Here is a 15864-nt window from a genome sequence, read left to right as displayed (position 1 = left end):
GATTTAAGCCATTTTTCACGAAGGCGGGGCCAAGGAAATATTATAATATTATAGCCAGGTGGGGACTCGAACCTTAGTTCTTCAGGTTTTTCCGTTTTTTTTTTCTTTTTTCAGTGTAATCAAAAGAGTAACAGGATAGTTATAATGATCACACACATACGATCCTAAATAAATAGGTGAAAATTACCAATATCAAATGTGTCTTCCACTCATAATGTTTTCACAAACCTGTATTTTATTTTTCTTGCAATTTTTAAATGTTTCTTACTTCAAAAAGAGAGGCCGTCCAGTGAATCCACGATGCGTGAAGATTCAAGCATAGTGATCGCTGCATAAAATTCAACCAAAACACCTTGATGACATCTTTCTTTCAAATTTTTATAGTTTTAATTTCGAAGTAAGTCAGTTCAAATTGTTTCATTTTTAACCTTTTTTCCTATTTTGTTTTGATTGTGTGGTAACATACTTTTTTTTTATAAAAACTACTGAAAATATGTTTACTTTTTTATATGCTACTATTTTTGCGTGCAGAATGCCTACGCTATCTCTGTGGATATTTTTTGAAGACTTATCAGTTGTCAAGATAACTGAGAAATGTTCAATTTGTTATCAATTTATATTTCGTATTTATTGCTTGGTAACACGGTTTTCGTTAAGACTTTCTTGTGATCAGAATTTTGGAAAATATGTTTACATGGTTAATTTATTGTTACAGCGGATTACAGTGGGTGTCTTATCTAGCTTTTCCGATGTGTCTTTTCGAATCCAACTGGCGAAACTCCCATATCTTGTGTCCTCGTTCATTTGTAATATTTACAGTCCTGGATCTTAAATCCCCAATGTCCTTGCCAAATAAATCCCAAATGTAAAGATTTCGTTATTTTCACTGACCCGAAGACGTATTTCAAATTTTATATCTAAGGCCTTCGATGGTTATTTTACAAGCTCCATCATAGTTTAGATTCAAACGTGATTCTGGAGACTACACCTGATTCAGGGTAGTATTTAAATGCAAGCAGAACATGACAAATGCTGATCACAAAATAGAATAGAATAATGAAAGTCTCTTCCTTATAAAAAATTAAGGTAAAACATTTCCTTAAAATTTCCATTTTAGATGGCTAACGCTTTCCTGGTGAAAACAAGAAATGAGGAAACCCAAATTAAATGAATATTTTGTGAAGTCGAACGCCAAAACACATATTGACAATGATTGTTGATCATAGGATTATATCCTCCGCCAACAGTCTGGGTGAACGTGTCTGACATATGGAAACTTCTACTGCCCTAGATGGAGACCATGACAGTTCTAGTTGATGATGACCAAATTGTTATTTTTAGGTAATGGTGCATTACACTATGGCGCATCCAATCTAGATCAAAACATAACAGTAAACTAGAAGAATACCGCTCTTCTGACGTTACGTTATTATCTCAAGTGCATCCATAACTCGATATACGCACAGCTAAAAGCATGAGCAAATTCTTTTATAACAAACAGAGCGACAACAAGGATCTGCGCGAAGAAGCCTTTTATTGTGATAGAATGCAATTGTGATTGTTTTGGCGGGTTTTGGTTAATTCCCAATTAACAACTGTGTACTTTATTCCCCAGGTTGAACAAATTTAAAAACAACAATAAAAGCAGAAATTTTACCTTTAAAGTTATTAATGACCAATTGGTGACTTTTTTGGTTCTCAGTGGATGTCTTTCGGCCAAAATTTGCTGCAGCTAGTCTTCCGACAAATTTGCGAAACGTGCAACTTGCGAGTTTTTTTCGGCTTTATTTTTGTTGCTTGTTGGATAAGGACCTAAAAGGTCAGTGCCGATAGAAGAATTGGGCAGGACTTCGCTGGTTTCTTCCATATTTCAAAGAGAAGGAAAACTGCACTGCAGCTTAAAAGGACGGAAACTCTGAAGCCAGGTAAAAAAAATGCTCACGTCATCTTATTTACGCACGGGCGTGCGTAAATAAAGATTTTGTTCATAGCAGCTCAATGGAACTTATATAGGGCCAGCACGCGCTATGTTATAATAGAGAATTGGTCCATGCTTAGCGTGCGAAAATCGAGGTAAGGATGTACGCGGGAAGTTTAGGGAGCACGAGATACCTCTTACCAACCGAGTTCGAGGGCCGCTCTACACGTTACGGACCGAGTTTTTTTCGCTCCGATTTATGGCCCAAGCACAAAGCGCGCAGGAGCCATAAATCGAGCAGAAAAAAGCAGGTTAGTACTTACAGCTAGTAGTTATGTTATAAGCCAACAAAATTTTCTGAGGTATTTGCATCTTGCATTGAAAGGAGACGCGAGATGGACGAGATCCGTATAGAGTGGTTAATGACTCTACCGCGTATTCCAGAATTTTTGACGGCCTTGGAAATAAATTTGCCAAATGGTTCTTTCCTAAAGGACTTCTCATGTACCAAACTTCATCACCTGGTTTTGGTGGTGTTTACTGCAACGAAAAACGGTTTATTTCGAGAACAGTGACAATACTGTAACTCAGTTTGGGCGGTTTATGTTACTGATAAACCACCAAAATGTATGCAAAAACGTGTATTTCACGCCACTCAACCAAACATTACTGAAGGGAGAAATTGATTCACTGAGACGTGTTGTATCTGTATAGCATAAATACAAGTACGCAAATTATGTATTGGAGATGATTCGGCATTAGAGCGAAAGGTCCCACTTTTCGGTATAAAACTTTATCGTGAAGGATCATGCAGCGGGATGCTGAATTGAGTGACCTAATAATTGTGTTATTTACTTTATATATAGGGTGCTTTATTGTGCATTTCCACAACATTCGTAGTCACTCATGATTTCTAGACAATCTATTTCCCTTTGAATAGGCAATTTAACAGTTATGTACTTGGTTACCAAGCCTTTGATTTGGAGTGAGGCTGATGGTGACCTTGTTAACGTTGTGATAGAGATCAGTATCTAGTTAGCATGATAACAAAGTAATTTTCATTTGAAAAGCAGCAGGGTTTGTATCATAACAAGGTCAACCTTAGCCTCACTCCTGTTCAAAATGGACAATTGAAACCCGTATTCTTGTTCCAGCACGCAGATACCCTGCATCAAGAAGGAACTGGGAACTTTTTTAACTCGTTTGATAAGATATCTCACAAACCTCAACCGACAGTAACTTATTTTGAGACGTAAACATGGATATCCAGAAATTCTTGTTGTACATCCTATTGTTTTTCGCTTATCTAGAAGAAACTTACGGCTCTGAAGGTCAGTAAGGCAGATTGCTAGAAGTTACACCTTTGTACTCTTTGAAATAATTCATAAGTGTTCGGTTGACGTCGGATGAAGAGGGTGAAACTTAATAGGTGTAGCCGTTTATAAAAAATATATGTCGGTGTGTATTTTCAAGTCAAACAAAACTTGTGATCAAACAATCATGTCGTGCCAGAAGTTAACTAAATAAACAACGGGATTTGCATTTCTCGAAATTGCTTCAGAAGAACCAATACATTTCAGAGAGCTAAAGTTCTGCATGGACTCAAGAGAACCAATTTCTGAATAACTACGTTCATTAATTTACTTTGGAAATCACTAAAATGGCCCTCAGTAATACTAAGATCTACATTTTGTATCCTTCGTATTTACGCCAACCAGCTATTTCCATCTCCCATTATTTTGGAATTTCACTCTAGAAATGCTTTGAAGCCTTTTATTTCGAAATCAACAGATTTCATCTTGCACAAAGGGTACTCCAAGTCGCACTTTGCACATTGTCAATTAAATACCTACCCTGAAAAACTAATCCCCACTTTCTGGCCTTGATGTGCCCCAAAAAACCTTAATGCAGCTCAACAAATTTTCAATGTCCTGATTCAGAATTCAAATGCTTGAAAATATGTTAAGTAAATTAATGTCTATTAAAAGAAAGATACTGAATGCTCTTCTTTTTTGCAGTTTCATCTCCTTCACATGAAATAAATCACGCCAATTCATAAGTTCTCTTGGAATGAAAATGCAAAGGTGACTATAATCTTCAAGCAAAGGCTTCTGTTTGAAAGGTAATTAATAACAGAGAAAATCTGTTATTTAATCTAAATAATTGCAAATTCTTCAGTTTGAACGAAGTTTTACAAATTACGGTGCATTTCGTTTTACCTCAGATTCATTTCCTACACCACACAATTTATAAATGACAAACATTCTTACATGTAAGTCTCTTTGTCTACAAGAAAGTGTTCCAGAGAACAGAAACATGCTTGGGATTTTGAACTGATAATGATGAAACTTGTTAAAAAAGATACTTGAGTGTAATATTCCAAAAGCCAGAGAAATTAACATTTCAGCCTTTAAATTTAAAATTTGAGGGGAGAACGTTTAATTCCTGCAGAACACAACTAAAAATTCGATTTCTCAATCTCTACTTTAGTTAAATTAAAAATCCAACCAGGCGAATTGGCCAATTTACATTTGAATGCTTTTGAGGCTACCTTCGAAGAACACAATCAGAAATATGAATTTTGTAAAAGGGATTAGCCTTCTATTAATTCTGAGCTCTTATTTAATCCTTAAGAACCTGTGATAGGCAATCATTGTAGCAATAACACCATGATAAATCTTAAACTCATAAAGAATAAGAAAATTAGTAAAAAATAGAAAAAAAGGTTTTGCCCTTCTTGACCTTAAATATGTATACAATGCAGCTTAAAATGGGTGTGCATTTCCTACAAATACATATAGATTTGCGTCAATCTATGTACTACAGGACATTTAATATTATCGATTTCACGCCTTTCTTCTTAGGCAATATTGAAGAAAGGAACATCACTTGGATCACGCTACATTTCGAAGGAAGGATTTTGAATTTCTAGAATAATCGCCTAAATTTTGTGGTGTTCGCTGTGACTGACGAAAACGAAACAAAAAAACATCGAAGGGTGGGTGCAATTGCTATGGTAGTTCACTTGAGTTGTCCAACGGGGTCAAGGCCATGGACTGGACGACATTGTTCTGTCCATCACCTCATTCCTCAGTGATCAGTGCTTTCAAACTATGTTAAAAAATTAGTACATAATGCTCCTATGTAATAAGATACATTTCATAGACATTGAATTGGTTGAAAGTTCTTTGAAGATCTCTCACCTGTCGAGGGGTTCCTGGTAAACATTAGAATTTCATCATGGTAGAAAGACGTTACTTACCACATCCGATCTACAAAGTGAAGATGAGACCAATTTTTTAGAACAGGTCATCATCATACGTCATCAAATGTAACACAACGGTCGAAATAAACTGACTATTCCGTGCAACATCGACGCAACATCGACACTTCCACCTGCAGCAAAATGTACCGATTTGTCCCAGTAAATAAATAAATAAATGGAGTTAGCTTGGCCCATTATATCTCCTAAACAGGCATGGTGACTTATCTTTTATAAAATTGATGTATTTTTTCCAAACAGACATTTGCAAGGAACATTTAAGGAAAGTTTAAAGAAAATTGTTCAATAAATTTTTTTTCAAAGGAATCACCTTAATTAATGTCTTTTAAAAGAAAGATACTGAATGCTCTCCTTTTTTCCAATTTTAAACACGGAGCGAGCCTATAAATTGAGGCTGAGCGGCTCAGCCCGTCAATCACAAATTGGAATACTCTGCTTTGATTGGCTTATTCACCCAGGCGTGTAGTACTCCCGCGTAATTCGCACGAAGTAATTTTTCAGGCGACTGCTCAAAGGAAGGTTTTTCGCTTGTTTACTTCTCGGCTCTGTGAAAAGGTAAGCGAAAACAACAAGAATGGCATCTACAGAAGAAGAATTTAGACAGGTATCGTACTTCATATACATGCATTTTAACACCTTTTTTGTTGTTTCACTTGTGAAAGCATATCGATTGTTTTGGAGTTTGTTACTCAACGTAAATGCCGTGTTTTAGGTTGTACTTCTAATGCCAGTGAGTGAAATGGAATTTCTGCGTTCTTTTGTGGCCTTCAGCGGCGGGGAGGTTGTATCTGAAACCAAACCCAGCCGAAGGAAAAGAGCAAAAATAACACAAGATAGCAATGTCCGTGAAGAGGAAGATGCTGGTAAATTTATAAATGTAGCTTGATTTACATGTCGCGTAATTTCAGCCGAGCTTGACAGAAATGTAATTCTTTGTAGATGCCCACGTTCAAACTACAATCAATCGTGAAAATTATTCTTTGTAGATGCCCACGTTCAAACTACAATCAATCGTGAAAATTATCAATGAATGTGTATTTGCATTGTTTCAGTGCATGTTTATAGCGAAATTTGCTTGAATAAAGCTTGAATTGTATTCAACACAACTCGAACACAGGGTAAATATTTGTAGTTCGCTTTCTGTGAGTGTATATAAGCTTCCCTTAGTGTAGAGGTGCATTTTATCGCGAGCAAAGATTTTTAGTATTCTGCTGGGTCTTGATGTAGCTGTCCTGGAACGATTCTGGGGGCGAGCTTGCGTTTGTCTCCTCTTCGATTACTGACTGCATACTATCAAAGTCCACAAAGTGTGCAGTTTCTAAACCATTTGCCTCGGTTTTGGCATTATGTACAAGCCAGTTGTCTACTAAAATTTCCATAAAACGAGCGTTTGCTGCAGGTACGAGTTTGTTATCCAAATGCAGCTCTTTTTCTTGTTCTGAATAGAACAGTTTGGAGGTGCATTTGTACTATGGTGGCTTAGCATGGTCGCAAAACGTATACATACGAACACATAACTTCTGTTTGTTTTGTTGTTTTACTTTCCCGCCGCCAAAACTCAAAGTACAAGCCTCACTATCGTACAGAACCTACAGGCATGCTCAAGTTATAGAAATAGATGATCTTCATGATTGCAGTCCCATTTTCTCAACGGAGGACATGCGTTCATCGATCTTGAGCGCCCGCGAAATTTGAATTTTCTCGGAACGGGAAGGAAGTTTTCGCTCGTTTCTTGAGTTTTTTGTCCAAGAACGACATTTAAGACACTCTTGAAAAGGTAAGCAAATGGTGGGGGTTTTAAATAAATAATTTAATGTATCATTTCTTGAAAGCAGACAACAAGAGATTTAGCAGAAGATTTATAACGATAGTGACCGTTGCAGAAAGCCGCCATTATCGGTGCGAAGGAAGCCAACAAAGTGCAAACCGCTGACCTTTTATAGGCTCGCTCCGTGTTTAATTTATTCACACAACCATGGGTAGTTCATTTGAGTTGTCCAGCGGGGTTAAGTCCATGGACTGGTGGACATTGTTTTGTCCATCACGCCATTCCTTGGTGATCAGTGCAATATTTCTGAGAAGATGAGTAAATAACGTTCCCATGTAATAAAATACATTTCATTGACATTGACTCGGTTAAAAGTTCTTTGAAGATCTCTCACCTGTCGAGGGGGTCCTGGCAGACATTAGAATTTCATCATGGTAGAAAGACGTTACTTGACACATCCGATGTACAAAGTGAAGATTAGACGAGATTTTAGAATAGGCCATCATCATCCGTCATCAAATGTAACACAATTGTCGCAATAAACTGACTATTCAGTGCGACATCGATTCTTTCAGTTCTAAATTCACGGCAACTCGTCCGCCATTTTGAATGTGGCTGCTATGAAACTGGGTCTAGAGCTAGTCTAGGCCAATCAGAAAGAAGACACTATGTTAAAAGAAATCTGGGAGCTTCACTCCGATGAATCTGGATTTTGATTTTGAAACCGGGAACCGGATTTTGCGGTAGAACATGAAACCCAAAAAGGACTTTCAACGCTGCGAAATCCATCCTCAAAGTGGATCTCAATTAAGAAATCCAACTTCGGATTTTTGGTTCTGGATTTCTTAATGGAAAGCCACCACGAGGACTGATTTTTCAGCGTCGAAATCCGTTTTTTCTTTTCATTTTTTACTGCAAATCTGCATTTCCAAATTTTAATCCGGATTTACCCATCGAAAGCATCCAGAACTTTAGAGCCGTTTCCCTAAAATATTCCACAAGTATTCGCAATTATTTTGGATTTTTTTGGATAGAAATAATATTATTTTTGTTAGCCAACAACTTTAAGGCTTTTCGACTATCTTATTAAGGCCATCATCGGCAGCGAGTTTCTTCAAAATTGGTTCATGCATGTCCAGCCTACGTGCAGCCGTACTTGGCGGGGGGAGGGTACGGCTACACGTAGGCTATTCCATGTCTCCACTTTCTGGGAAATTTTCTCACTGACAATATCACTTGAAATAGTCAAGAGAAAACAATGGCCTTTATCTTCTTTGAAACATCTAAATCATTCTTGTGATTCACTTTCAACAAAATGCATCTAAGTGATGTACGCAGATAAGCCGATAGACAAGATTTAAAACAACCGATCCAACTATTGAAGAATAACCTCTTTGATGATCATTGGTTTTACGACGGCAGTGCAAAGGCAACAATACTGTCTATTCTTCTTAAGGGAACTGTTACCGAGTGATTTCTTCCTTTGCTTATAAAAGTGTATCTTAAAACTACATCTGTACTACCGTGTTTTCAGATTTCGAAGCCAAAAGAATTCAAGAGGTAAGAAATTGACTATCGACGCTGCCATTTTCAAAATTAACATGGTAATCTGGCTGCAAGCTATCGACTCGCGGAAACCACATCGAGCGCTTCACAAGCAGCTGCTGCTCTGACCATAAAAAAGAAAAAATCATTATTCGCATCAAAAATATGTATTTTTTTGTAGCATCTAATTGTTAAGGCAGATCATCATTGGGAGACAAAGCGTGGTCAATGTTATCATTTCATAACGATGTACTTCTCGCTTGCTGAGATGAAAATTATATGGTTTTTGGAACTGGTGATGGAATTTCCATTCAGCTGATGTCCTTATGCTGGTAAGAGAAATCTGAAAGTCACAAAGCGCAGTCAATGTCATTATCCTATAATAATGTACTTCATACTACCCGCTTACACGAAAATTATATGGTTTTTAAAACTGGAGATGGAATTTCCATTCAGCTGATATCTTTAAGCTGGTTAATGGAAATCTGAAAAGAAAAATCCCTTTTAACAGCGTTCCTCTTCGCATATCTTCAAATGCAAACAAACAATTTAGAAAGACAATATGAAGGGAATGATTCTTTGGACAGTGCTGTCATGTAGTCTTAGATTAAGCAACGAACCAAACAAGCCGGAAAGATTTAGTTGAGGAAGTTGTACACAAATGAATAAGGGTGCTGCAAATGAAACAAAATTGACCAAGAGATCATGAAGTGATAATTTTGATTTATTTATAAATCCAAATCTCTTTTTTTAAACTCTGACGATAGGTAGAAGAAATTTCTCATATTCAGGCTCATATTGAGCCATCTGGACCTCCCACTTTCTCTGCAAAGTATTTCTCCAAATCCTGGTCATTGAATTTTCTAGTTTTTTCGTCGATATTTGGGAGAGAAATTTTGTCTTTTCCTCCCCTATGGTATGTTTTTGGTATTCACGTGGGAAGTACGGGGTCTGATCAATTAACCAGTCGCGTTTTTTTAGAGACCTTGAACTTGACAATTGGGTCGACATGGACACTCTTTCGAAGTTCGGTTGAGTTTTTGGTAGCATGAACGTGTGTAATGTCACGTGTCATTAATCTAAAACCTGTTGACCCATTAGTTAGCTAGGGGGTAATCTGATCGGCCATTCGTGTCCGACTGTCGATACAGCTTGTGTAGAGTTTCCTGTTGGAATTAGCTTTGAATGAAGCGGCAGGTAGGGGATGGTGTGGGAGGGGGCCTGCTTTTTCCCCACCCCCTCCCCATTTTTGCTGTTTTTCTTCCCGCTATATTCTTTCTCTCATCCTCGACGTAAGAGCCTGAAAGGTCAGAGGCGATTGTCGCTTTGGCAAACTGTAGAGCTTTTCTTCGTCACAGAAAAAATCAAGTATGAAAAAGCTCAGCCATATTGAGTTTTCTTCTTCGTACCGTAATGATTCCATTTAGCGCTCGGGGCGCTTATTTACTCTCAATACCTAGAGGGAGGGTGCTAATTCGAAACAGGGCGCTTTTAAGGGACACGGCATTTATTTAATTTTCGAGAAACAGTAAATGGTGCCAAAGAAGGCTTTGATGTTTATTTGAAAAGGACCAAGAGGACTGGTGAAAGGACATGCTCTCCCCGGATTTTTCCTGGCCAGAACGAACAGCCAAGAAATCGTAGTTGCAAAATTTGAAGGGGTGATCATTCGTTTGAAGGAACTGTGCACACACATGGACATTATAGTTGAGAGACTGCGACAAAGACCACTCTTTTTGTATAGTAAGGTTTGAAATAAGCAATTAAGCAATTAAAGGAGGATGTACCACCTTCGATCTGAATGTGTAGGTACACTAACAGTATTATCGCTGAAACAGAATAGTGCCGCTAATTGGAATAGGGGCGCTTATTGCAATAAGGTGTTTCATACTCGAAGTTCGATGTACGTTACTGTCGTGTTATTGTCTTTACGTGTAACGGTGGCTTGGTAAATTACTGATGGTTGCAGGCAGTTTCCGTCGAGCGGGCATGCGTTCTTTTGTCGGCTGTTGCATGTCATGTTATTAGGGACCTTAAGATCCGAGGACGGCGGATTTCTACGACGGCGGGCGGAAGTTTGAATGCGTGTTTACCTACATCCGGTAGCCGTTCCCCGTAAATTCCTGCCGTAGCTGTGTTGTCTGCGACGTCAAAACAACTAGTTTGCCGTTTCGTACAAAACGTGCCGTTGATTACAGTGATTTTATAAAATATCTTTCATAATTTTCGAATATTTTGCGCATTATAGACTCAGTAACATTTTTAATTCGTTTGCCTACTCTTCTGGGACCTGATTTTCGAGAAAAAAAAACATGCTTTTTTTTTTTCTCCACTAAACAAGTCATGGCTGCAGCCGACACGAGTGCCAAGAAGATTGCTCAGTAAGTTCCCTTATTGTCTTTTCTTTACGTTTTTAACAATAATGTGGTGAAACTCAACACGACGCTTAGTAAATGACAATCTCTGGATTATTTATGTTTGTGAAAGTGTCTTGCATATTTGGTGAACAAAAAAGGGTTCTGCTTGCAGTAAAAAAAAAAAAAAGACAAACAACATGCAACACAAACAAAAAGAAAATAAGTGTTAAAATTTTATTTTTATCTTTTGAACCAACATGGAGTGGACTGAACAATATGACCATATTCTTTATCAGGAGATTCTCGTTCTTGAACCATTCAAGGCAAAGAAAAGAAGCATTGCAAGGGGCCAAATTTGGGATAAAATAGCGAACAATCTGAACATCCTTCAACATCCCCAGTTCCGAGTGACGAAGCGATCTGTCGGAGAACGATATACGCTTTTGTGCGACAAATTTAGAGCAAAGATGCGAGATGAAGAAAAGGCAAGTGGAATAAATACAGATTTGAGTGACGTTAAAAAAGCACTTCAGGAGATAGTAGAAAAAGAAGCTGTAGTTGAAGAAACAGCGCTAAATGACAAAAAGAAAGTCGATAGTGCCAAAGCAGCGGAAATGAGATACAGAGCTCTAGAGAACCTCGGCGGGTCACAGAAAAGACAAAGGAAAGATGAGGTGGAGAATGAAACAGCAGCAAGACCAAAACGTCGAAGAAGTGGTAGTGACAGGGTGGCATATTTTCGAGAAAAGAACGATCTCATGCAGAAAAGGAAAATGGAAGAAACGCAGCTACAGAAGCAGCGACTGGAGGCTGAAAGTAAGAAGGAGGAGCAGTCCAAAAAGCAACATTAGGATCTGATGCAGGTCATGCTGCAGCAAACTAAACAGCAACAAAAACAAATGCAAAATTCTCAGAAGATGTTCACGCTAATGCAGCAGCAGTCTCAATTATCATAAAACTTCTAGAAAAACGAAACTAAATCATGGCCTGATTTTGTACTGTGCAAGATGAATGTAGTTTCCAGCAATTTCAGAAATATGTTTCTTGATTTTGTTTTGTACACTTGCTTTTATTTTATTGTTAGGTTTTCCATGTTATATCAGCTTCATGTTCAGGCTTTTTAATTCAAATAAACTTGATTAAAGACTTAATGTTACAGACACTGGACGTTTTGTGTTCCTGGGTTCAGGAGTGTATGATTCCACTGAGCTATTCTGTGATAATCTTACCGATAAATTGTGTCCACCACAAGGCTAGAAATCATACTTAGCTCTGGAACTGGGCGGCCAAATCGTGGAATTAAATCACCGAGTCTACATGGGTACGCAAACCTTCGAAGTGCGATACACAATCCTTCAATTCCATCGCAAATTGTTCCTTGGTGACATGTAAAGTAGTTAGGAAGATGTAGGGCCTCAGAAAGGACGGGAAGTTCACTCTTGCAAAAACGAAACTCGGATAAACACTCACTGTCATCCATAGCATTAAGGTCAAATTTCCCATAACTTTCTTAAGGAAAATCTGGGTTTTTGGATGTGTTAACATCATAATGAAGAAGGAACTCGTCTTATGATCTATCGTCATCATCAAAATGATTTTGATGACGGACTCGCAGAGAGCGACTTCGAAACAAGATACAGAAACCACACCGCATCATTCCGCCACGCTAAACACAGAAACTCCACCGAACTTAGCAAGCACATCTGGACGCTCAAAGACAACGTCATCGAGCACTTTATTTCCTGGCACATTCTCTCATCACACTCGCAGTACAACAGCTCAAATAAAAGATGTAATCTCTGCCTCAAAGAAAATTCCTAATCATCGAACTAAACAAACGTAATGAACTCGTGTCTTCCTGCCGCCACATAAACAAAGCCCTCCTACGCAACGACTAAACTGTTAAATTTCGCGCTGCATAAATTAGATTATATTGTATATAAGCGATGGTAAAGATTATTCTCATTAAACCCCCTGATGAGTGGGCGACCACGAAACAGACATGTAAGGATGAACTTGTAGTTTATTTGTCTTTTTCCTCCCACAATATATATATATATATATATATATATATATATATACATATATATATATATTATACGTATATATACACATATGTATACACATGTGTATATGTACATATGACTTTTACAAGTTACCTTTGCTGAGTAAATGTTTGTACCAAACTTACTATCAAGCTATTGCTTTCACCTTTTCTTCGTGCGAAGTATTTTTTCCTCTCTTGTAAGTCTTTATCATACAGATAATATTTCTTTTATGTGTCTCGTTACATATATAAAAATGTTCTCGCCATAAAATTATTTTTAACTTATTTGATAAATTAAATATCATGACAAAGAAGTTGAGGCGCTAAGGCCCCACTTTCAACAAAATTCTCAAAGCAACACATTGGAAAACCACAACGGTAAAGAAGAACTTTGAGCAGTTATAAGAGAAGACACTTTTGAAAAAACACCACAGAAACAGGGCAAAGCCTGATCGCTATACTGAGTTCAGGACTTTTTCTTCACCAGCGACTTTCCGCGCTAAAGAGTTTAAACCAATATTGTGCTTGCTACAGTTTCAATGAAGAATTTAGGCATTTTTTTTATTTGTTAACTCATTTATTCATTTACCAATTTTATTTTTCAGAGCACGACTGTCAGGATAAAGCTCATCATCCGCAATGTCAGAAGGGGAATGTCATTGGTTAATGTCATAGCTTCTCTGAAACTGTCTCCATGTATTATCCTGTTCCCTGTGGTGCTTGTTAGGAAGTGTTTGTGATCGGTTATTGTGCCCTTTTAACTAACCAACTAATCATTCTAGTACAAGAGAATAAATTCTTGTGTACTGCTGTTGCTTTCAATTGCCTCAGCTTCGAGTACTTAGCTGAAAGCAGTATCTCACTAATTCATTAAGACAGGCATCTTTTGTATGATATTCGACTTATTTAAAGGGATTAGAATTACTTTGTAACGAGCACATTTTAATCATGGTTCTTTATGACTCGGTAAGCGATGAAAAGTCATGTAAATGAGACAGTTGCAAACAAATGCGTGTCAAAAAAGGCGCTGAAAATAATGACTCTATGCAGTCACAGAGCAAGAGAACACAAGTACAAGGAAAAGGGTAGGCCTCACTTACTTATAGTAACAAGTGTTCTTCAGAAAGTTTCAGTAAAAGTTACTCGGGACTCCCATCTGTACAGTACAAGAAACTTAACGACGCAAGGACGTTAAACGATGCTCAACGACGCTTTTAACAAAGCTTGTTGAAGAAACACTTTCCAAAAATCCCTAACCAGTGTCTTTGCCTGAACAATTACCCGCAGAGATATGGGTATTTGCACATAACCACCATGTGAGAGGGGGGGGGTCGTGATAATTATAACTGCCAATATTAGGGGGATCACGAGATCATTAGAATACTAAGAGCCTTATGAGGGGGGGGGATTAGATTGTGACATAGCCTAAATACTCCGACCTACCACCCCCTCGCTCCCACCCAGGCGATAAACAATGACCGGTCCCTGATGGTGAAATCTGTATCTTTCGGATGAGTCTATTTCCAAATGTCTGATGTCTGCCGACTACTGGTTCTATCTCGCGTCCAGACTTGCCTATTCCATCAGAAAACCGTCAGAATCTGTTTATGAGTATTGCACGTTTGTGGTATTTTAACTGGTGAGAGAGTATGTCCAGGAGACAAGTGTTAGTACTAAACTCTATAACCAAAAAGCTTAAAAGGTTAATTCAGATCATTACTTTTTCAGCGGGGGAATGGAAAATGTTTGACTCTCGACGGGGTGAGGAAGAGCGGGATCCTGGTGGTAGAAATGATATTAAGCCGGGGATTGTCACTGACTCTAGGAGGCCACAGCGCATGACCTTCATTCAAAATTTATGGAGATACAAGAAAGCTTGTTGATGGAATCTTTACATTCAACTTCTCCGACCATTTCTGTGCTTGAATTTCAACCTTTCTCCGGAGCCCACGTACCGTATTATTGGTTGATCAGTCAACTGACAATCTGATTCAACTTATTTTTAACAATCTCGCAGCAACTGAATTGATTTCCAGCATCAAAGGTGATCTTCCAGTTATAATATACTCTGTACACTATTGAACTCCAAGATGGTTCAATTACTAAAAGATAAAAAAGTGAGAGCTAAAATTTTATCTTTTTTTTTAATTAGCACTAAATGGCTTGACAATAGATCATGAAACATTTCACACTTTTATAACATTCTCACTTGGGTTTCACCCCTGTGATAGTTTTTTTCTTCTACTTTTGTGCAAGCTCCTAAAAAATTTTAACTTAAATCGTAGGTTAACAACAAAGGTGAATAAATAAAGGAGCAAGATGAAAATACATTATCTGACCTGTGCACTTGATATATGTGTGCAGTGGAGTAAATACAATTAGTGGCTTAGCATTGTAACAACAATGAAGCCACCTACTTAATAACATGCTAGGACTAAAGTCAATAAATAATGAGAAATATATGCCCCTGAATGCTGAGTAAATGGTTAAATCATGTTTATAAGTACTAATAAACCTAATAATGTTGAATTGAAATCAGTTGCGGAAACTTCTGACGACACTTGAAACGCAACACGGCCGTAAACAAGCTTTCACAGTTATCTATTTAGCAAACCATACTAATTTTCTTTCTCCTGTAGCTGTTTGTACTTGTCTAAGACAACTCAGATGATCAAAAAATGAAAACAAACATTGCGGGCTCGCACAAGTCACTGTTATATGAGTTATTCTTTAATGCTCTTGGTTAAGTAAATGCATCATTTTCATGATATAACGGTATGTAACCTTTCTGTTACTAAAACGATAACTAGAAATAAAAAGGACTTGATGAGTCAATGCTAGCAATCACAGACGTGTATCCAGCACCGCATCATCTTCTTCGTATTTTCCTGTTGAATAACAAAGCAACTCATTATCATGATACTTTAGTTAACATTAAAACAAATA

At 37.7% G+C, this 15864-nt stretch overlaps 1 protein-coding gene, 1 long non-coding RNA gene and 1 pseudogene across 3 annotated transcripts in view; 2 read left to right on the top strand and 1 right to left on the bottom strand.

Annotated features, from left to right (window-relative positions):
• Positions 1-5685: 5685 nt before the first annotated feature.
• LOC149050811 (uncharacterized) lies at positions 5686-6310 on the top strand. 2 transcript variants are annotated; one of them, XR_016183295.1, is made up of 2 exons: positions 5686-5805; positions 5914-6310. It is a non-coding gene; the product is annotated as an uncharacterized LOC149050811 (long non-coding RNA). The 2 variants fall into 2 exon arrangements; XR_016183296.1 differs by having other exon boundaries at positions 5701-5805; positions 5973-6310.
• Positions 6311-11128: 4818 nt separating this feature from the next.
• LOC149050810 (uncharacterized) lies at positions 11129-11827 on the top strand (annotated as a pseudogene).
• Positions 11828-14689: 2862 nt separating this feature from the next.
• The window catches only part of LOC149050809 (uncharacterized), a 51301-nt gene continuing 50126 nt past the window's right edge, over positions 14690-15864 (bottom strand). The window contains exon 28 of the mRNA XM_089198359.1: positions 14690-15806. Coding sequence (XP_089054485.1) covers positions 15763-15806 — 44 coding nt within the window. The 3' untranslated portion in view covers positions 14690-15762. The remainder of the gene's footprint in view (positions 15807-15864) is intronic.

The sequence above is a fragment of the Pocillopora damicornis genome, chromosome 2 (assembly GCF_964200805.1).
Source record: "Pocillopora damicornis chromosome 2, jaPocDami1.2, whole genome shotgun sequence".
Classification (NCBI taxonomy): Eukaryota; Metazoa; Cnidaria; class Anthozoa; order Scleractinia; family Pocilloporidae; genus Pocillopora; species Pocillopora damicornis.
This window is presented reverse-complemented; position numbering and strand designations above follow the sequence as displayed.